We start from the raw sequence: 23,155 nt of genomic DNA, 5'->3' as shown, positions 1-23,155 counted from the left end.
GACCCTTAAACTGGGGGCCCAACAGAAACCTCCAAGATTATGTGTTTATTTTTACAACAAGTGAGGGTGGGGGGATGGGGGGGGGGTGTTAGGTAAGGAGGCATATTTGGGGGGGGGGGGAGTGGGGGAGGGGCACATAATACACACACCTCTCCTTTGTGGCGCGAGCGTGCACACACACACACACACACACACACACACACACACACACACACACACACACACACACACACACACACACACACACACACACACACACACACACACACACACACACACACACACACACACAGCTGTAGTAGAATGCAGAGAGAGGCCCTGTGCATCCCTTCATCATTCTACCCCCTTTTTTTGGAAGGAGGAGGGGGGGGGGGGGGGTAATGCCTAATTTATGTGTGTGCTTGTGTAGATTTGCGTCACATCTTCGTTTTGCTTAAAGGGCCCAGAACACTTTGGTAGAGGTCTGGGTTGAGTTGTTTCTGTTTATTTCACTATTTGAAGATCCGGATCTGCGGATCCAGTTTTCTTCCTAATAAAAATGGCAAAATCAACAGGAAGTTGATTTTTTTTTTATAAAATAAAAAAAAACATTACTAGGTTTTGTGGTGTTCTATATTGTCAGAATCAGCTTTGTTTGTGATTGTTAACGTGCTACATGAGTAACTTTGAGAGCTGTTTCACCGTATGATGAAAGGCAACGAGGAGAATATTTTGAATGATCAATTTTTAATCAATGGAGCAATTATTTTTGATTTCTTGTCCACCTTTGGAGTTACATCATGGCAAGGTAACTACACAAACCCAAACCTCTACCAGAGTGGTCTTGCCCTTTAAGCCATGCCCCCCCCCACACATGCTTACAGATCATCACTCTCTTTTACAGCCAAATGTCGGGTAAAAACCTTTTTTTTCATACGGTAGCGCCCTACTTCATCATACAAGGCTGTCGTGCAAAAAGGAGTGAAAATAGGCGATCGACAAGCTCACAACACGCCGCGACGTGTTGTGAGCTTGTCGATCGACTATTTTCGCTATTTCAAAATGTTTTTTTAAATAATCATTACAAAAAACAGAACTGTTTTGGACGTACAAGGTTTCCACTCCCAACGATATATCCAAACCCCAAAAGTATTTACAGGTATTGTGTGTGTGCGTGTGCACGTCGCTGTGGAATTCTTTTTTTTCTCTTCTCTTTTATCTTTTTTTTCTGTCTGTGGCCGATTTTTGAGTTTGAACTCTCTCTGGTGCCGCGACCGACTTCGGACAGACGAGAGGCTCAAATGTACGTTATAGAAACGTGAAGCAGTGACAAAACCATGTTGTTCTAGTCTCAAATTCTTCCTCCCTCCCCTCTCTCCCCATGCCTCTCGCCGCCTGCGTGCGTCTGCGTGTGTCTCTCTCTCTCTCTCTCTCTCTCTCTCTCTCTCTCTCTCTTTCCCCCTGGTTGCTGCTGTGTTGGCTGGCACTGTGCCCAAAGCCGCCAGGCTGTGTGTCCTTGAGTGCGCGTGTGCAAGGTTTTTTTTCTTTTCTTGTGTGTGTGTGTGTGTGTGTGTAAGAAGCCGGGGTTTGGGAAGTGGAGGGAGGGGTGTGTTTTTTTTTAATAGTTTTTGCCAGAATGGGAGGGGAGGGAAGGGGGTGTAGGCGGGGGCATCGGGTTTGGGGTGGGGGTGGGAGGGTAGGCGTGGGGGCAAAGGGGGCTCTATAGGAGAAGAGAGCCACTGTTATTTTTTCTTGCATTAGCAGCTGACTGAAACAGTCATTATATTATGTAAAAAAAGACGAGATGGGGGGAGGGGAGGGGACCGACACACACCGCCGAGCCCCCCCCCACCATCCACCCACCCCCTGATTGGGGGGGGGGGTGTCCGTGGCCATTGTGTCGGTGTTTTTCGGTGCGCACGGCCGCCCACCAACCCGCCCGCCCGCTGTGCGGCGCGCGTCCGCGCTCTCTGCCTCTCTGCCTCTCTGCCTTCCTTCTCCTGTCTCTCATTAAGGGGAGGTGGAGACACAAGCGGAGAGGTTGCACTAGGGTGTTAACACTCCTTTTTGTTCTCAGCAAATGGAGACCGCCGCTGTGACTCTCTCCCCTCGAAGCCTGATGTAGGCTTCGTCGTGCGATGGTGTTGTTGGCCCCCGCGGCCCCCCAAAATAGCCGACATACAAGCTCACAACTCGTGAGCTTGTACGTCGGCTATTTTGGGGGGCCGAACGGCACCGTCGCGCGGCGGACCACAAATTATGCATCTGCCTCCGCAGTGCCGCATCACAAATGAATCTCAGACGTACTCTGTGTGTGTGTGTGTGTGTGTGTGTGTGAACCATCAATCTCCATGATTCAGAGAAAAGGGGGGCAACAGTCTCGCCATCATTAAGATAATTGTCCTACATTTCGTTTTTGTCTTCTTATAAGAAAAGAAAAGGAAATGTCTGCTTGAGATGTTGAATGTTAATAGAGATGGTTTTTTTTTGCAGAACGACAGTGTCGAATAGATTAGGACGGTGCCAGCCAGCCAGTGCACAGATAATACCGAGAGATGAGGGGAGGCGATACAAGCGGCACCACAAGGAATAATCCGCTAATAGGGAAGTGATTAAGCTATAAAAGGAGGCCAATTAAATCTCTATTTGAAATTCCAATCGAGGGATGCCTCAGTCAGCGACAAAAAAGAAAAGAAAAAAAGAAACCAATGCACATTTTGGTTTAGGTCTGATGGATGGATGGATGGTTCGTTCTAGGTTGTAGGTGCATTATATATAGTGCCCTAGCCATAGAATACAACTCGTAGATGTATTTTATGATTCTGACATTTTCAATCTACGAGAGTCGTAGACACTATTCCCCATGGCCAACTGGCCTTTCAGCTCATAGCCTGTCCGGGGTCCAAACATGGACCCCGGACAAGTCGTCAGAAAACGAATGTAGCCTACAACCAATTTTTTTTTTTTTATGCCATCTTTACTAAAAACACATGTGGAAACGTGTGGTTGACTTTACCATACAACATTCGGAAACGGGTCAAGAAGACCCCGCAGCAATTCTGGATGAAAATTATGTTCGTCTGATGCGCTTTGGTGATGTGGATCTGACTATGACCAACAGCAGTGAGGTTTCTGTCACTGCCTGACTGTAATATATAGGCAACAGTGTACAGTACAGGCCAGGGTGTCAGCGTGTTTTGAGCTACAGTCTGATTATATTGTAGCCTATTAGCTACTGTATGTGTACAGTCAGCCTGCACGTGAAATTCAATCATTTATTCTGTGCGTAATTAATACCAAGCGCAAGCGCCAATCGTTCATTGTGCAGCTACATCAAAAGTGCGCGATCTCCTCATCTGTCTGCAGTGGTGTAAAGTAACTGTACTCAAGTACTGTAGGCTACTTAACTCATTCCCTGCCAGACTTATTTCTGGCTGTGTTTGCCCACTGCCAGCGATTTAGTGTTTTTTATAAAATTGTTTAAAAATTAAAAAAAAAATGTTTTCATTATGATCGCAAGTCCAGTTGATTCTAAACACACAGGCGAGTCGTGCACGGCGCTCAGACAACAAACATTACGGCCGGGGCGGAGCCCTTCTCCTCCAGCCCAGCGTTAAACAGCATGCATGGCCATCTGAACGGAAAACTCACTTTCTTTTTCCACCTCGCCACAGACCTCGCTAAATCCCTTATGATCGCGTGTTCAACTGTTTGTAGACACACAGGGTAGTTGTGTGAGTGGCCCAGAGAAGAAATTTTCAATCGGCGACATTCCATTTTGTAGAAGTAGCAGTTTCAAAACAGCGACGTGAAACAGTGTTCCTCGGTGGAGAAAAGCAAAGCCGAGTAAAAAGCGTTTGAAAGCGGAACCCAAACAGGAAGTGGGCGGGAGCGAAAATCTTTGATATGACGTATTTCCGTATCCGGGTGTGCTACAATGAAATGTGTCCTTTCGAGAGATGAACGACGGTGAGATCTTGTTTTAAAAAAAGATTTTGCAAAATTACGTTTTTTATGTCCTAGGCAGGTTTGGTAATTGGAAAAAATTACGTTTTTTACGTCCTAGGCAGTGTATGAGTTAAGTACAATTTTGAGGTATTTTTACTTTACCAGAGTATTTCCAATTTTCAGTACTTTTACTTCTACTCCACTACATCTCAGAGGCAAATATTGTACTTTTACTCCACTACAATTATTTAACAGCTTTAGTTACTAGTTACTTTGTAGATTTTTTTTTTTTTTTTTTTTTTGAAAAACATGTTCAGAACCCAAGATATCATCATCTGAAGATTTGCAGCTCCATCCACTCCTTGTTTAGCGTATAACTGAAAAAGGCTGTATCTCGCTTCCTAAGCACTTTTTTTTTACTTTGAAAAAAACTCTGGCACTGGGACAAAATAATATTTTTAAAAATCTGGTAATTATGGCACTCAATTGTACTACCAAGGAGTATGTAAAAGAACAAAAACAAATAAACAAAACGTTAAAAAGTTCTGGCACTCAATGAGTTAATACAAAACATACATTAACCACTGCAACCCTATTTAAACTTTGGCTATTTGAAAATAGCCGATCTACAAGCTCACAACGCCTGTCGATGCGACGCAATGTTGTGAGCTTGTAGATCTGCTATTTTCAAAGGATTTTTGATACATTTTATACATATGAATATGATACCTTGTGAAACGTGACATTTTGCATGAGTAGCCTATACTGTCTACTTTAAGTATATTTTGATGCCAATACTTTTGTACTTTTACTCAAGTAAATTTTGACTGAGGCTGTCAACCATTCGTCATTTCTATTCACAAAAACATATTTTAAATATCTTTGCATTTTATTTTTGAATTTCCATTTCTGATAAGCAGCAAGATATATAGGCTTCTATTATTTTTATTTATATTAGTACAAACATTGCGTGGCTGTAAAGACAAAACGGAAGCGGGGAGGAATTGTCACATCCTCTTTATCCCCGGATCATTTTCAGACCCTCCGTAGCTCTTGATTGTGTGAACATTGAAGTGAAGATTTTTAACACCCATTTTTGCTTCTGGTGGTCCCTGGCACAAAATATTTTTTAGTTTCAGACTCTATATAAAATTCAGGAGGTGTAGTTCCAGACTCTATATAGCATTCAGGTGTAGTTCCAGACTCTATATAGCATTCAGGTGTAGTTCCAGACTCTATATAGCATTTAGGTGTAGTTCCAGACTATATAGCATTCAGGCTCTATATAACATTCAGGAGGTGTAGTCCCAGACTCTATATTGCATTCAGGAGGTGTAGTCCCAGACTCTATATTGCATTCAGGAGGTGTAGTTCCAGACTCTATATAGCATTCAGGAGGTGTAGTTCCAGACTCTATATAGTATTCAGGAGGTGTAGTTTCAGACTTTATAACATTCAGAAGGTGTAGTTCCAGACTATAGCATTCAGAAGGTGTAGTTCCAGACTCTATATAACATTCAGGAGGTGTAGTTCCAGACTATAGCATTCAGAAGGTTTAGTTCCAGACTATATAACATTCAGGAGGTGTAGTTCCAGACTCTATATAACATTCGGGAGGTGTAGTTCCAGACTATTTAGCATTCAGGAAGGTGGTGTAGTTCCAGACTTTATAGCATTCAGGAGGTGTAGTTCCAGACTCTATATAACATTCAGGAGGTGTAGTTCCAGACTCTGGTAGCATTCAGGAGGTATAGTTCCAGATTCTATATAGCATTCAGGAGGTGTAGTTCCAGACTCTATGTAGCATTCAGGAGGTGTAGTTCCAGACTCTATGTAGCATTCTGGAGGTGTAGTTCCAGACTCTATGTAGCATTCAGGAGGTGTAGTTCCAGACTATATATAGCATTCAGGAGGTGTAGTTCCAGACTATATATAGCATTCGTAGATATTATTATATATATTATATAATATTAACAATTATGTTCACAGACAGACAGACAGACAGACAGACAGACAGACAGACAGACAGACAGACTTATATTAGGTACATACATACATAAATACATAGCTTCCATACTCTATACTGTAGAGATAGATACAGACAGACATATAGATAGATAGATAGATAGATATGTAATCTATTATTTTTTTATTAGCCTTGGATCAAGGCTATCATAGATGTATTTTATTGATTTTGACATTTGCATATCTATACGAAAGTAGTCAGACTATAAAATAAGTCTATGATAGTCTTGAACCAAGGCTAAGTTTTTATGTTGCTGTTCTATCATGTCATTTGACATCCGGTGCAGGCTACAGCTGTGGACGGCTGTGTTTCCAAAAAAAATGCGAGTGAGTAACTTGTAGGACTACTGCTGATGAACTATTTTCAGCAGTTTCATGCAATCCTCATTTTCAACGGTTTCACCATACAAACGCATCTTTTTTTTCCAATTATGTTGGGACCCCTCGCTGTTTGTTTGAACGCCGAACGGTAACTGTAACGTTGTGCAATGGAGTATAAGTTAAGGTATAGAACTGCAACTCATAGAATGTGCACTCGCTGTAGCTCGACTATATACGATCTCTCTGAAAAGGCAGATCGTGGAGACTGGATCGCGTTCACCGGTTTTATCGTCATATTGACCACCCCTAGTCGCAACCCCATTTTGTATGTATCGCATGTAAATATTTCATTTTTGTCTCCGCCAGGCCGAAAGGCATGGCGAGAGAGTATGTTTTACCCCTTGTCCGTCCGTCCGTCCGTCCGTCCGTCCGTCCGTCCGTGTGTGTGTGTGTGTGTCATTCTGTCTTGTCTGTGTACAGCTAATCTCCGGAACCGTTGGCTTGCTCGCAGCGAAACTGTGCACACACACTCCCTGGATGCCAGAGCAGAACCTCTGCCCCAAATGTTTCACATGGGCCTGTTATAGCGCCACCAGGAGGCCGATTTGTGCGAAACACATTTTTGGACTGTACTCCTACAGATTTTGGCCAAAAATCCCGCAAATCGGTATACAGTATCTCTATAGTCATTAGAATAAACTGGTCTTTCAGATTTTTCAGATTTCATCCTGATTGGCAATAATTGGCTTCCAAAGTTTGCAGGAGTACTCCGTTTCGAACACAATGCCTCAAATCATGAACGCAGCATGCAATATCCGTGAAATTTTGCACACACATTCCCATTAGGCCGAGGAAGAAATGCCATTTGAAAATGTTCAAATCAGCCTCATGGTGGCGCTATAACAGGCCAATTCTTGTTTTTACCTATAATTGTCCCGATCTGTGTAAAAGTGTGTATGCACACTCTCTAGAAAACAAGGAAAAACCTTTGCCCTGCATTTTTCACATTTGCCTTTTATAGCGCCACCAGGAGGCCGACTTATGTAAAACACATTTTTTTATATTAAGCCTTCAGATTTGATCCAAATTTCACGCAAATCGGTACACCTGATCTCTATAGTCAGGTGATCAAGACTGATCTGTTTGATTTTTCATATTCCATCCTGATTGGCTAAGATTGACATCTAAAGTTTGCAGGAGTGGCCCGTTTTGAACAAAATGCCGCAAATCATGAATGCAGCGTCCGATTGCGATGAAACTTTGAACGCAAATTTGCACTACGTTGAGGAAAAAATGCCACCCTTTTAACATTGGCCTGTTATAGCGCCACCAGCAGGTAAAATTTAGCAAAACACATTTTTATAACAAAATGCCTCAAATCATGAATGCAGTGTCTGATTGCAGTGCACGGCCTAAGAAGAAATGGCACCCTTTTCACATTGGCCTGTTATAGCGCCACCAGGAGGCCAAAATAACCTACCTGACCTGGCAGAGACTTGTGCTCCGAGGAGCACTTTTTCTAGTTTTCCTATGTTTCTTTAAAGAATATATATTATTTCGAAAGATTTTTAAAAAAGAGAAAAAAAGGCAATTTTTAAAAAGTATTTCAGAAATGTTCTAAAAATAACTGAATGCATAAAACGCACGCATGCACACACGCGTGTCACCCTGCAAGTCTGTTTAAACGATATGCATCTGGTCTTTCAATGTCAATGGGTGGTCAATCAACTCTACAGCACCAGGTTGAATAAGATATATTAAAGGCTGAAAATAGCCACTATCTCATTGCTTGTAGATCTATTTCCGGCACGCAACACCGGCACACAGCCAGGTATAAATGAGGTTTGAATGGGTAGTGAACAGTGTTGCCAAGTCTGCTTATTATAAGCAACTTTGGGCTTGTTTTTCTGTATAGCTGCTGCTTGTAAATATTGGCGATTTTGGTTGTTTCGGCTTGTTTCTAAAGTGTTGTTGCTTATTTGGGCTTGCTTCCTACTATTGTTTCAACCAGTGGTTTTCAAACATTTTTATGTCAAGGAATGTGTGTAATTATGTGTATTATTATGTAATTATCCGTGTATCCCCATCTGAAAGAATGTTGTGGTAGGGACCCCCGTACCACATATGTGTTGTTAAAATGTTTCAAAAAATATTTCAAATTTGTCACATTTCCCCCAAAAAATATGGCCGATCTACAAGCTCACAAGATATATTTTTCAAATAGCCGACGTGTATAGGTTTAAAGTGCTCATGTGTTAGTCGCTTTTCTTGGGCTTGTTTTCATAGACCTGGTTGCTTATGTCTCTAGCAAAATCCAGCAACACTGGTAGTGAAGCGCGTCTACTACATCCATTCTGCCCTGGTGCTGAGCCTGTTGGTGCAGTGCACTCACATATGCATCACTGACAAGCTTCATCTGTCACCTGCTAAAAGCTACGCCCCCCCTCCCCACACACCTGCACTTTGTCTGAATGTTGGATGGACGCTCTTCCGTCTTTAATTGGGACCATTTCCTCACAAAGCGCTGCTTTTAGCCGCGACGTGGTGGGGGGTGGGTGGATGGGGGGGGGCGGTGCTAAGGTGGGAATAGAAGCTGTAATGTCTGTCAAACATTTTAACATCTTATGATGTGCAGGGGCATGTGCTTTTTGTGGAGCGCTGTGTTGGTAGCTGGCAGCTTGTGGAGTATGAAACAGGGGGAGAGGGGGGGGGGGGGTTGGGTCTGTCTGTTTTGCTTTTGTTTCGTTGCAGCTAGCCTGTCACTATTATTAGATAATCGCCTAATCACAATATGTATTTTGCATAATCGTCATAATTGCTTCCATGTTGAAATGTTTTCATATCTTTGCAATGTTTTTTTAAAGAATTGTGGAAATAGCAGATCTACAAGCTCAAAACGCGACACGATGTGACACGTTTTGAGCTTCTGCTTGTAGATTGTCTATTTCCACTGTTCATGTTTTATTTTATTTCTTTTTTAAGTGTAAACTAAAGTTATTAAATGATGTACGTTATGTGTCATATCTGCCCTGTGCACCTTTTGTTTACAAAGCCTAAAAGCCACAAACAAAAATGTATTTTTTTTATTCATAACGTTCCAATGTTCAACGACAGAAACGCAGTTGAACCGTTAATCGCGATTAAGTGAGCGACAATTAAATCATCAAGAGTAACATTTGGTAATCGCGGCGGCCCTATGTGTTGCAGCTGAAACCGAGGTGTCCTCTGCCTGCCATGCTAACCAGCAGACCGCAGCGCACTGGCACACCTTGATAGTAATGCACTTAATCTGAAGCGGGGCATCTCAGCTGACTGGAATACAAATGTAGCACACTCCAGGGGGAATACGCACGCACGCACGCACACACACGCGCACGCACGCACACGCACACAGACAGACAGACAGAGAGACAGAGACAGAGACAGAGACACACAGACACGCATGCACACGCAGCCGACACAAGACACTTTTCTAACCATTGTGTGTAGTTCTCTGTACGTTTGTGTGTGCGTGCATGCGCCTCGGGCCATGCAAGGACACGGCCAAGCATGCATAACCCGAAGCAACCAGGCATGCACGCACGCACGCACACAACCACTAAGATCACATGTATGTGAACTTACCTCCATGCATTTCATCCACAAATTTTAACTCTGGACACATGGAACCCACCTGACCCCCTGCCAAAAATAGCCGATCTGCAAGCTCACAAAATGTCGCGAAGCGAAATTTTGTGAGCTTGTAGATCTGCTATTTTCGGCAGTACCATTACATGACGAAGTAGGAATCAGGCTTTTACATGGCGTGCACATACACAAAGAAACATCATTCATATTGCATGACGTATTCATATTACGTATGAGCAATCAGTGTATCGTTAATGGCTTTTTTTCCTGCCGTGTCATTTGCAGCGTTTAGCTGGCATCCCCCCCTGCCAGCGGGCGTTTTGATTGGTTCAGTGCACAGTCAGCCTACTTGACTCCCGACCAGTCATATGACTCAGCTGAAGGCTTTAGTGAAGACATCTTTGGTTGCCATCCGAAACGAAAAGTCTTCCTGTTAACAGCGTTGGGGAAGCTCAGTTATCTACATGTTGTTCCCAATGGGACAACAGTGTGGGGAATGCTTCGGCATCATGTTGTCCCTATTGGGACAACAGTGTGGGGAAAGCTTAGGCATCATGTTGTCCCTATTGGGACAACAGTGTGGGGAATGCATCAGCATCATGTTGTCCCTATTGGGACAACAGTGTGGGGAATGCTTCAGCATCATGTTGTCCCTATTGGGACAACAGTGTGGGGAAAGCTTAGGCATCATGTTGTCCCTATTGGGACAACAGTGTGGGGAAAGCCTCTACATGATGGGACAACAGTGTGGGGAAAGCCTCTAGCATCTACATGATGGGACAACAGTGTGGGGGAAGCTTAGGCATCATGTTGTCCTATTGGGAAACCACAGGCCATCGATATGTTGTCCCTAAGTGGGTTTGGGGGGATGTCACGTATACAAGGGGCTGAGCGCTATTCTTAGCTGCGCACAAGTCTTTTTAACCCACTTCCTCATGGATGCCTTCATCCTCGCTCAGGATGGCTGTGTCATCATCGTCATCGTCATGGTCTGCTAGTTAATTCATGTGATGATCTCTAAAAATCTTTTTTCAAGCATGAGACAATTTAGTTTTTCGTGTGCAGACCTGAAAGAAATGGTCCTCATCATAATAATAATAATAATAATAATAATAATAATAATAATAATAATAAATGTTATTTGTAACACTTTATATTTGACACAAATCTCAAAGTGCTAAATCGCATAGAAAGTCAAGAAAAAAAGATAACAAATATTAATTAACAAAAATGAATAAAAGTCAGATCAATGGTAAGAGACCCCCTCCCAACTATACACAGCTAAGGAAAAGTTCAAGTTTAAAAATACACTAAGGCATCAATAAGTTAATTTAGGACACAATTGTTTACCTGGTATTCTATAGTTTCAATGTACAGATTGTTATTTTGATATTATATTGTTTAGACCAATGCAAGGTTCTTGGTTTACCTGTGGTCCTAGTTTACTGAGACACTACACTGTCTCTCTGCATTCTATGTGTGTGTTTACCTTGCTTATTTTAAGTTGCTCTGGATAAGAGCATCAGCTAAACGCCTACATTGTAAATTGTAAAAGCAGCAGTAGTACTACACATCCTGATAGGATATAGAACTAGCAGTGCTAGAGGTCCTGGTAGGACATAAATCCAGCAGTACTAGAGGTCCTGCTAGGTCATAAATCCAGCAGTACTAGAGGTCCTGGTAGGACATAAAACGAATGTTTTTTTGTCTTCATAGCTTAGTTATTATTTAGTTTACATCAGTGATTTTTTTCTTTTATCTATCGATATATACAAAAGAGCATACAGCACATAGCGCTGCGAACTTGTACATCTGCCATTTTGAAAAATCTTTAAAGTGTGAATAATTGTGTAATTTTTTACACAGATCTTCTCTTCTGGGGTTCCTAGCACAAAAACATTTCGGATAGGGGGGTCCGCGGCCAATACATATCAATGTGGGGGGTCCTTGGCACGAAAAAGTTTGAGAACTACTGATTTAGAAGGCATTTGTAGAATCTGCCTTTAATGGGGTTAACGCTGTTCTTACCGCGCGTTGCTTTATGTTCTTCCCAGGATGGAGCGCATGTCAGAGGAGGCGCTGCGTCTCAACCTCCTGAAGCGAGGCCTGGAGGCGTCGGACGAGCGAGAGGAGGCGGCGCTGGCCAAGCGCCTCAAGATGGAGGGCCACGAGGCCATGGAGCGCCTCAAGATGCTGGCGCTGCTCAAGCGCAAAGACCTGGCCGACCTGGCAGCGCTGGAGGGAGCCGCCGCGATGGCCGGCGCCTTGGCCGGTGACGGCGGGAAGGGACCCGGGGTGAGCAGTCACCACCACCACCACCATCAGCAGGTTAGTAGAGTTTGGCCTTTTTTCCATTAGCTTTTATTTTTACGGACCCCCATCAAAATATTTTGTTCCAGGGACCCCCCAGAAGCAACGATTTGAGTTAAAAATGTTAGCTTTAAAAATATATATATTCAAAGATTTGCACACATTTTCACGATTTAAAAAAAATAGCAGATCTACAAGCTCGTAGCGCGGCACTCGGTGCCGCGCTATGAGCTTGTAGATCTGCTATTTTTGAATAGCCCAAAGTGTAAAATAATGCTTTTTAGCTCAAATCTAAAAATGACACAGTTCCACGTCTTAATGGGTTAATTGGTTTTGACTTTGGCCCCGTTTACACGACAACATGCTCTGCAGAAAACGGCAAAACATTTGACCAGGTGTGTCTTCCATTACACGGCAATGGTGTTTTGGGGGGTTGATAGCACATAAGAGAGAAACTACCTCTCAGAGTGGACATCTTTGAAAACGCTCCGCCTCTGTGAAACTCTCATTGAAAGGGGGGCAAAACCTGCGACGTCACACTGCCACCTAGCCAGCTGGCATGCACACTACAGCGTTTTCAATCACTTCTCTGTCTCTGTCTGCACGCAATTTGTTTATCACACAACACACTTTTCTGCAGGTGTTGCCGTGTAAACATAGCTTTTTAGTTTTCCATTACTGTTAAGTTTCATTTAGTTTTCAACCTAGTGCCTGTTCAAATTATTTATTTATTTATTGTATTTTGTATATTTTTGCAATGGCTAAGTTTTTTTGTTTAGTTTTGACTTGTTTTATGGCTATTTTCCCATTTTTTAAAAAATATTTATTTTACAACTTTTGACGACAGGGCTTACATTTTTTGTTTTTGCTCAGTCAAGTGAGTTTTTGTCAGTTTTGTAAACACAATACAGTTTCAGTTATTGTCTGTAAAAAGCCTAATTTTTTATTTTATTTCAGTCAACAGAAGAACCTGCGTTTTAAAAACAAGATTCTCTACTGAGCGAGAAGACGGTATTCTTGCTCAGCAGAGAATCTTGTTTTTTTTTAAACTACGTTTTGGTCTTGGACATTCATCAGGCATCTGGTGCCTGAGGAAGGTCCAGGATCAAAACGTTGCCTTTTTAATAATAAACTACTTGATTTTTGTGGTCATTTCATGAGTTTTAGTTGAAGGAGCACTTCACCCATTTTCAACTTTCTCTTCATATACAGTAATTGGTCCTCACTAATGCTTTGCATTATCTCCTAGTTCCTTTGAGATTTTTTTTTTTTTTTTTTTTTAATGGGTTAAGAGAAGTGGGGCGGAAGCAGTCTATTGATTCCAATGGAAGAGTCCTGGAGATGTCCTTCGAGCAGGAATAAGAGACTTGACACGAGGAGAAAAATGGCTGACCGAATTCTACTTCCTGTAGGAGCTAGGATGTAGGAGATAGGACAGAGCAGACCTGAGACGCAGCCTGTGTCTCATTGGTGGGCTGTGGTGTCGCTGTGAGCTTGTAGATCTGCTATTTTGGAAAAAACCCTGAAAATGTTTGCAAATCTTTACTGTACATATTTTTTTAAATGAACATTTTTTACTCAAATCTTTGCTTCTGGAGATCCCTGGCACAAAATATTTTTGAGATGAGGGGGGTCCGCGGGCAAATACATACAATTTGGGAGTCCGCGGCATGAAAAGGTTTGACAACCACTGACCTAATCGAAAAAAACGATGCCATCTTGGAGCAACTATATGAAGATACGTTGGAAATGGGTGAAGTTGTCCTTTAACTATAATGACCTTGCATCATCCACAGAGCCTGATGGGCGCGGTGGGGGCCTATGAGGAGAAGATGAACGGCAGCCTGAGGCTGGGGGGTCACGGGGGTCATGGGGGCCACGGCGGACCCAGCAAGAATGGCAAAGAAAACATCCTGGATGAACCAGTGGACATGAGTGCTGGCAGGAGATGGTGAGAGCGCTGATATCAGCACTAATAATAATAGTAATCATAATAACAACCACACACACACTCTGCTGTTCCATAATCTTTCCATTTGGTTCTAAACCTTTCACATTTTTTTCAAAAATCTTCCACTCGTTCTCAATTCATTAGCATGAATCCAACATATTAATATTAGAAAAGATGAACAAAGAAACATAAGAAACAAACATTAATGTCCACAACATTGATGATGATAGTACTGTCAAACAAGTCTATGAAGCTATCTATGAAATAGTTTAATCTGCAACACAATTTTATACAATATCTAGTGGGGGTCCCTACTTCATCTCTCTCTCAGCTAATTGGCCTGAAAAGCTTTGAAGACCCCTGGTCTACAGGATAAACATTAAAAGTTATAGGCATCACATGCTGTAGCAGGGAACTTTTAATCCCAATTCATACTTTCACGTGTCACGCGCCCCAGTGTTAATTTTGTCGACTAAAGCTATCACGAAAAATGTTCGTTGACTACCTTTTTTCACTGGCGAAAACGAAAATAAAAACCAAATAAAAACTAAGCTATGATAAGTAAAACTAAGACTAAATATATTGACAATTTCATCAACAAATTAAAACTAGACTAAAATGTTAGGGAGGGACTAGTGGAGAAGAACTAATAGAACTAAGACAAGTCATTTTATGTTTGGTTGTGCTCGGGTGTTGCGCTCTGAAAATAGCAGATCTACAAGCTCACAACATGTTGCAGCGCGACGCATTGTGAGCTTGTTGATTTAAAAATAGACTAAAACTAAAACATTTCAGATGACTAAAATATCACTAAAACTAAATATTTGCTTTTCAAAGGACTATGACTAAAACTAAATCAAAATTTGCTGTCAAAATTAACACTGACTTGCCCAAAATAGCCAACCTACAAGCTCACAGCGCACCGCAGATACGTTGCTTTGTGAACTTGGTTTGGCTATTTTCAGTATGTGACACCGTTATACGACAGAGTGTAAATGTAGCTTTGGGAAGAGATGTATGTGTCTAATGTTTTGTGTCTTATCCATAAATCCATCAGTTTGTATCCATGTGTTAAATGACTATGTATTAAATTAGTTTATGAGGTGTTTATCATTTATTAAGAAGGTTACTTTGACGCGTTAATGAGCTTGTATCGATTCTTTTCAGTGAAGGAATTTGGTGCAGAGGTATCCCGGTCAGCTACTGAAACTATTCAATGTTTAAGGGGTTTAATCACTATTATTTTGAGTGAAATAACTTTTTGTTCATGTAGACATACTGGATTATCATAACATATTTGTCATTTGACATATCATATGTTTGCCTGGATTCCAGTCTGTTGTTAGACATAGTACGACACAGCGTTTAATTTTCACAACACATTTTGATCTAGTTTTAGTCATAGTATTTTGAATACAATTCTGTTTAGTTTTAGTCATCTGAAATGTTTTAGTTTTAGTCTAGTTTTAGTTGACTACATATAAGATTTTAGTCGACCAAATCTACAGTTGATTTAATCGACTAAAATGTGTTCTTGGCTGGCCTTGATGGGGTCGTAATGCCTGATTTATAATTAGCTGCTGCGACGCGTAGATCTACTATTTTTCGGAGTGCGACACCCGCACGCAACCAAGCATAAAATGACTTGTCTCAGTTTTACTGAATCTCTTCTCCACTAGTCGCTCCCTAACATTTTAGTCCAATATTTATTTGTTGATGAAATTGTCAGTATATATATTCATAGTTTTAGTCATCATAGCTTAGTCTTTAATTCTTTTTTTTTTGTTTTCGTCAGTGTGAAAAGGTATTATGTTCCGTCACAGCAATATATACTGGTGTGAAAGTGTTCCAACGCTGCACCAATGGTTGCAAATCTTATAGTGTGATTAGGGCTGTCAAAAGATTACATTTTTTTAAATCATAATTAATCCCAGTTTAGCTGTGATTAATTATGATTAATTGCCATTTGTAAATATGCCCATTTTCTCTGTATATTGTGGTGGGAACAGAAAGATAATTGAGGGCAGATACATACATATATATATACATATTATATTTGTTTATTAGGACAAATCTTAAAACCAATTGTGCAGCCGTGGTTGTGCTACTGAAGGAAAGATGGATACTAGTGAGGTTTATTAACACATTGACTGCCTAGATCGAGTTAACTCGATATTAGGATCCCATCGCTTGCGTGCCTACATCGAGTTAACTCGATATTAGCTATTTTCATTGGTTTCATCTGTGATCGCGCGGGTCTGTTTACTTTTCATGATCACTTTCGTTTTCCGCCTACGTCACACTCACCCAAAGCCGGATGTAAAAAAAAAAAATCGTTTCCGGGTCACATCGTTTTTCTCCGGTCATTTTCGTCCAGAATAGAGAAAACCCCTTTTTTGGACACGCTATAAAATACAAAGGGAAAGCTCCCCTTTTATTTTCTTTGGTCCGGGTGACGATCAGGCATCGTCGTCGTGTATCACATCGTATCACAAGCCGATCAGAGATTGTCAAAGACATTCACATCCGGTTCATGTTGTTTTCACTGTTTGAGCCTGGAGGGAGGGGGGGGGCGAGTCAGCGAGTCATCGAGGGTGTCATTTTGCTGCGCTCTGCTGGTCGATCGTCGTATGTGTTCAAAATCATGGGAAAAATAAACTTAAATGCATTTAAATGAGAAAACAGAGAAAACAAAAAAACACGCAAATCGCTGGCAGTCAAGGGGGTAAATTTGGAATTAACTCTGGCAGTCAATGTGTTAACTAGCCCAGCGATTTTCAAACTTTTCAGGCCGTGACCCCCCAAATAATCGCATTTGAACTTGGGGGACCCCCAAATAATCGCATTTGAACCCCCCCCGCCCCATTTTTTCTGTCTTTTTTTTTTATTTGTTTCATTTCAGAGGTAATAACAAAGTTCTTAAAAGTACTTAAATTGTCACTGTAGAAATGTGCAGATACCCTGTGAAATGTTGCTGGAGTGAAAAGACGTGAAACTTAGTAGGACTGTGTGTCACTATTATAACATAATTGCCTAATTGCAATTATTTATGATAATGGAAATTATTTTTTCACAATCATAATTGTTTCCTTGTTGAAAAATATTCATACATTTTAAAAAATATATCTATTTATTTAAGTATAAAATTATCAAATCTGCACCATAACTTTCCTCTTCCACCCCAGATTTGAACCTGGTTTCCTGCGCGAATGCTGACATTTTTACCAGTGAGCTAATAGAGCCTGACTGCTTGCTCAAAGGATAAATTGAATCTTGAAAAAGAATAAAGTCTGCACACTGGTAGTTGCAAAAAGCTCCAGAATGTATTGCTCGTCAACGTTTCGGCCTGTTCAGGCCTTCATCAGGACATATATGAATAAATTGAATCTTGGCCATCAGGTCAAGTTTGGTGGGGGTGTCCGGTGAGCTATGGCCGTTTGACTTGTTTTAAAAACAAGCAGAAAAACAGCAGAAAGCCGAGAAAAAATTGCTTTTATAAATCCTTTAACATGAAAGGTGCCTAGACTTTTTTTGTTGTGATCACGTGATTTCTGGGTGTACTCTTCTTCAGTGGTGCTTGGATCATTCACAGGCTGCATCTTACGGAGCGTTTGGTAACCTCAGCGAAGAGTGCTCGCCCTAATACACGGTCGCCCCGGATCAAATATGGCGACCGGGCACAGTGTATTTTGGAAATGCCATCAGCTCACGCTCAACAACGCTAATAGTAGGCATAATATCTTCAGCTATCATCTTGGCTGTCAAATCAGTGATCTTTTCACTGTCGAGGTTTCACGGTGAAGTCTGCCATTCTGTTTTGCTTGGGTGAAGGGCAGGCGTTGGGACCGGGTGTCTTGCATTAATGTGATTTGACATCACTGATGTTGACGACGAGTGATACGCATACTTTGTGTTGCACAATTTGAATTTCACTGTTTTATCATCAATCTTGACAAAATCATCGCACGCCGCACTCTCTTATGTGAAGCTGCCCAAGCAGGACTAGTCGGTATCTTATTCATTAACCACTTAAACCCCCCAGCATCCTTATTGTGGGGAAGACGTTAGCAGAAAACAACAGATCGACAAGCTCACAACACTCACAACTCAATTTCTTTGTATATTTTTGTTATTTGTCTTTTTTTTTTTACAAAGCCTAGAAGGCAAACATAAATACATTATTTATTAATAATGTTCCAATGTTCAATGCCAAAAACACAATCTAACCGTTAATCGCGATTATTTGTGTGGCAATTTATCGTTAACAAAAATGTTGACAGCCCTCGGACTGTGCAGTCTGAATGTCCGCACGCTGTAGCTCCCTGAAGTGCATGAAATGTTCCCATCATCCACACGTGATGTTTTGGACGTAATGCTCTAGTTCAAACGCAGCTATATAGAGACAGACGCCACATAGTTGTGTCCCTAAAGACACAGTGTCAATGTCACCTCCTCTACCAGGACATGTCCTGTCCTCCATGACAGTGGATCTGAGAGTGTACCATGTTATGTTGAGATTTAGTTAACCCATTAAGACCTGAGGCCGATTCTGCAAATGCCCTCTAAATCAGTGGTTCTCAAACCTTTTCGTGCCAAGCACCCCCAAAATGTTATGTATTTGGCCACGGACCCCCCATCGGAAGAGGTTTTGTGCCAGGGCCCCCCAGATGAGAAGATGCGTGTGTGTTTAAAAAAAAAAAAATTCAAACACAAATTCAAAAATAGCAGATGTACAAGCTTGCAATGCGGCACAAAGATCCAGTATAACTAATTCAAGTCATTTTATGCTTGGTTGGGTGTCACCCTCCGAAAATATCCGATCTACAAGCTCACGACACGTTGAGAGCTTAGCTCGTCTATTTTCTTTACTTTAAATCAGGCATAACAACGCCGTCATGGCCAGCCAAAAATACATTAAATGACATTTCAGATGACTAAAATATGACTAAACTAAATGGGAACTTTAATCAAAAGACTATGACTAAAACTAAATGGGAACTTTAATCAAAAGGCTATGAACTAAAACTAAATCAAAAATCTGCTGTCAAAATGAACACTGGGTTCCATCTCTGTTTCTTCCAGCGAGGCGGAGAGAGAAAGACGCAGCCCGTCCCCGGACGTCATCATTCTGTCGGACAACGAAGCGTCCAGTCCCAGGAGCACGCCGCGGCCAGAGGACCGCCTGCACCATGCCAATCTGGACATGTTCAAGGTACCAGTAGTGTAGAAGTACAGTAAAGTACATGTACTCAAGTACTGTACTTAACTGCAATTTTGAGGTATTTATTTTACTTTACTGGAGTATTTCCAATCTTCAATACTTTATACTTCTACTCCACTACACCTCAGAGGCAAATATTGTCCTTTTTACTCCGCAAAAAAAGGGTACTTATTATATTGTTAGATAATTAAATATTAAAATATGTTTTGATTCTGGTTTTGTTTTGTTTGCAGGCACATACAACAGAAAATGTACACAGGCCGATCTACAAGCTCACAATGTGTCGCATGGGATGCTTTATGAGCTTGTACTGTATATCTGCTTGTAGATCTGCAAATGTTGGCTCTTTCAAAAACGTCCACCTATAATTACATGCTCAAAGATAGGAAGGCCAGATTGAAAGTGTTAACAGAAAGCTGTAGCCAAGGCTATGATCTATGATCTAAAGCTGCTTTATTTGCAGTTATTTATGCCATGTTTGACACAATTCACACACGTACCATGATAAATGATACACATGGGCTGAAGATCTCAACACGCCACAATGGAAAACACGCTCTTGAACTTGTTGTGTTTGATCCTGACAGATATGTACAAACAATATGGTCATGTACACGCACATGTTGTCAACAAAAAACACCAATCAATCCATCAAAGGTGGAATGCTGGAATGAGTCACAAACACTGTTTTATTTAGCCTGGGTGCCAGCCTGCTTCGCTACGTTCGGCGGATTTTTTTTTCTCTCTGCGCTTCTCAGTCTGGAATGCCCCCGATTGACTCGTCTTGTAGAACTACACTGGAACTACATATGTTACGTTAGGCAACGTCGTTGCTGATTGGATGTTGTTCAAACGAATGACGAATCAAAACGATCACACCGTTTGTTTTGTCCCGCCCCGCACCACAGACCAATCAGAAGCCACGGTAGGTTTCGAACCTTGGCTGCTGTGTCCCGCCTCCTGGAGATAGGAGGCATTCCAGACTGAGAAGCGCAGAGAGAAAAAAAAATCCGCCGAACGTAGCGAAGCAGGCTGGCACCCAGGCTATGTTTTATTAGAGCAGTGGTTTAAAACGGTGATTCCCAAACGTTTTAGCTCAAGACCCAAAAGAGAAATGCGATGTCTCCCCGGGACCCAAACAAGTGAAAATAGCCAATCTACAAGCTCACAACACGGCGCGACGTGTTGTGAACTGGTAGATCTGCTATTTTCCGTACTTCTTAAACATTGTTTTACTTATTTATGGAATTTGATTTTATATTCGTTGTTTTTTAATTGATGAAAAGTTGTGATACATTTTTTTAAACGTTTTAAAATATTTTTAAATAATATTATATATGTTTTAATGTAGGAATAAAAAAGGGGATATTTACTCGCAACCCATAAAAATGTATCCGTGACCCTTAAACCACTGTTTGGGAAACATCTGGGGTCTTCAATGTTTTTCTGGCCAAGGACCCCTTAACTGAGAGAGAGATGAAGCAGGGACTCCCACTATATATTGGATTCATGTTAAATGTGTGTTTTCAGACATTTAACCACTTAAACCCTCAGTACTTTGTAAACTTGACCTTTGCCTCTGTACTTGGTCTGCTCTTTCTTTCCCTCTACACCAAACCTCTTTGCCGAAAATAGGTTACAAGCTCTTTGCCGAAAAAATATCTGCTATTTTCGGCTGATGTCCCCCCCAGAATAGGGATGCGAGGGTTCAAGTGGTTAATGTAAAAATGCGGCCCCCCTGCAGAGGACCCCCTAGGATTTTAATATTTTGAAAAACATTTTAAAATAGTTCAAATAGCCGATCTACAAGCTGTCTTTTGAATACAATTCCATTTAGGTTTAGTCATATTTTAATCATCTGAAATGTTTGTTTTAGTTTTATTTGACTAAATATCATGAGATTTTATGACATGAAAATGTTTGATGACCACTGTCTTAGATAAAGTGACATGAAGTGTGAGATCCACATTGGAGTCGCACCGTTTCTATGTGGATCCTGAAATCCTTTTTTATCATTGACATTCTATGAATGCACCCATCTGTCCATATTTACCAACAGTAAATATGGACAGATGCTATTTGTAAAAGATCTGTGAATCCTTCATAAAAATACTTACTCTAGGTGTGTGTCTGTGCTGTGTGGTCAGGTTGCGATTCAGTGAAATTTGGCGTTATGACTTAGAAGTCAATATGTATGTACCAAATGACCATATTCAGTTTGTCTCTGCATTGTCCTGCTCTCTATAAACCTCCATAACTGCACAATTCAACAGCAGCGTACAAGGTGAATTCTTATTCTTATTTCTCATAATAATAATTAACATTTTGGTTTTATTCTATGAAGTCGTTTATCCCAAATTCCATAAAATATTGCTTTTTTAAAGCATTTATTTGCAGAAAATTACTTGTCTGAATAAGTGTTTTTCACCTTGAAAGTTTTCATTTAGGGCGCGTTCTGAATTCTGCAATAGAATGGCTATATTTCCATCCATTCCTTTCGTCGCTGTGATGAAAGGGAACAAATCTGCTACTTTTGGGCTTATGGTTAAAATGCCCCAAAATGGCATTCATAAAATCTACGTCCTAAAACATTGATGTCCTCACAAGTATAGTAATACAAACGTGTATGTGTGTGTGTTCAGGGTAAAACAGGCGAGGAGCGGCAGCAGGTGATCAAAGCCCTCAGAGAGGAGTTGCGTCTGGAGGAAGCTCGCCTGGTGCTGCTGAAGAAGCTCCGACAGAGCCAGCTGCAGAAGGAGAATGTCGTGCAAAAGGTGATAACCTCCATCACATGGTGTCACAGCTTGGGATGGGGATGGCACCGGTGTTGATTTTGACAGCACTTTTTTTTTTGTTTTAGTCATAGTCTTTTGAATGAAATTCTATTTAGTTTTAGTCATATTTTAGTCATCTGAAATGTTTCAGTTTTTGTCTAGTTTCGTCGACTAAATATCATAAGATTATAGTCGATTAAAATGTATTTTGTATGTATTCTGATTTTACACGTGGTTGCATGTTGAAAATAGGCGATCTATTAAGCTCCCAACGCGTCGCATTGAGACGCGTTGTGAGCTTGTAGATCTGCTATTTTCAGAGCGCAACACCCAAGCGCAACCAAACATAAAATGTTTTAGTTCTACTGGATCTCTTCTCCACTAGTCCCTCCCTAACATTTTAGTCTAGTTTTTATTTGTTGACGAAATTGTCAATATATGTTGTCATAGTTTTAGTAGGGCTGGGACTCGATTAAAAAAAATAATCTAATTAATTAGAGGCTTTGTAATTAATTAATCTAAATTAATCGCATGTTTAATCGCATATCAATATTTGACCTGAGAAGCAATTTCTTTTCAGTTAAAACAGATTTTGGTATATGAGTGAATCAATGAGTAAATACATAAGTTTAAGCAACAAAAAATAGTTCTTCACACAACCGCGTTTTTATCCACGCTTCCATCGGAGAGTTTTTTAAATCTAAATTTCCCATCCACTGGGCCAAGCAAAGCAGTCTGATCAGCTTCTTGTCCCATTGCGTGCACTGGGGTGTGTTGGCTGTTGGTTGGTGCACTGGTATGATCGGTACAACTGAACTGAGAAAGGTTCTGTGGTGCATAAACTAAGCGCGATTAAAATGCGATTAATTTTTTTAATCGCGTTAATTTTCTGTAATTAATTAATCTAAATTAATCAGTTAAAGTCCCAGCCCTAAGTTTTAGTCATCGCAGCTTAGTTTCAATTTAGTTTTAATTTAGTTTTCGTCAGTAAAAAAAGGT

The 23,155-nt window shown here is 41.0% G+C and overlaps 1 protein-coding gene across 1 annotated transcript in view; it reads left to right on the top strand.

Annotated features, from left to right (window-relative positions):
• gatad2b (GATA zinc finger domain containing 2B) overlaps nucleotides 1–23,155 on the top strand; it is a 79,932-nt gene that overhangs the window by 35,066 nt on the left and 21,711 nt on the right. Inside the window, exons 2-5 of the mRNA XM_084080027.1 lie at nucleotides 11,955–12,228; nucleotides 14,007–14,161; nucleotides 19,244–19,373; nucleotides 22,025–22,156. Coding sequence (XP_083936153.1) covers nucleotides 11,956–12,228; nucleotides 14,007–14,161; nucleotides 19,244–19,373; nucleotides 22,025–22,156 — 690 coding nt within the window. The 5' untranslated portion in view covers nucleotide 11,955. The remainder of the gene's footprint in view (nucleotides 1–11,954; nucleotides 12,229–14,006; nucleotides 14,162–19,243; nucleotides 19,374–22,024; nucleotides 22,157–23,155) is intronic.

The sequence above is a fragment of the Gymnoscopelus microlampas genome, assembly GCF_963454915.1.
Source record: "Gymnoscopelus microlampas genome assembly, chromosome: 15".
NCBI lineage: Eukaryota > Metazoa > Chordata > Actinopteri > Myctophiformes > Myctophidae > Gymnoscopelus > Gymnoscopelus microlampas.
This window is presented reverse-complemented; position numbering and strand designations above follow the sequence as displayed.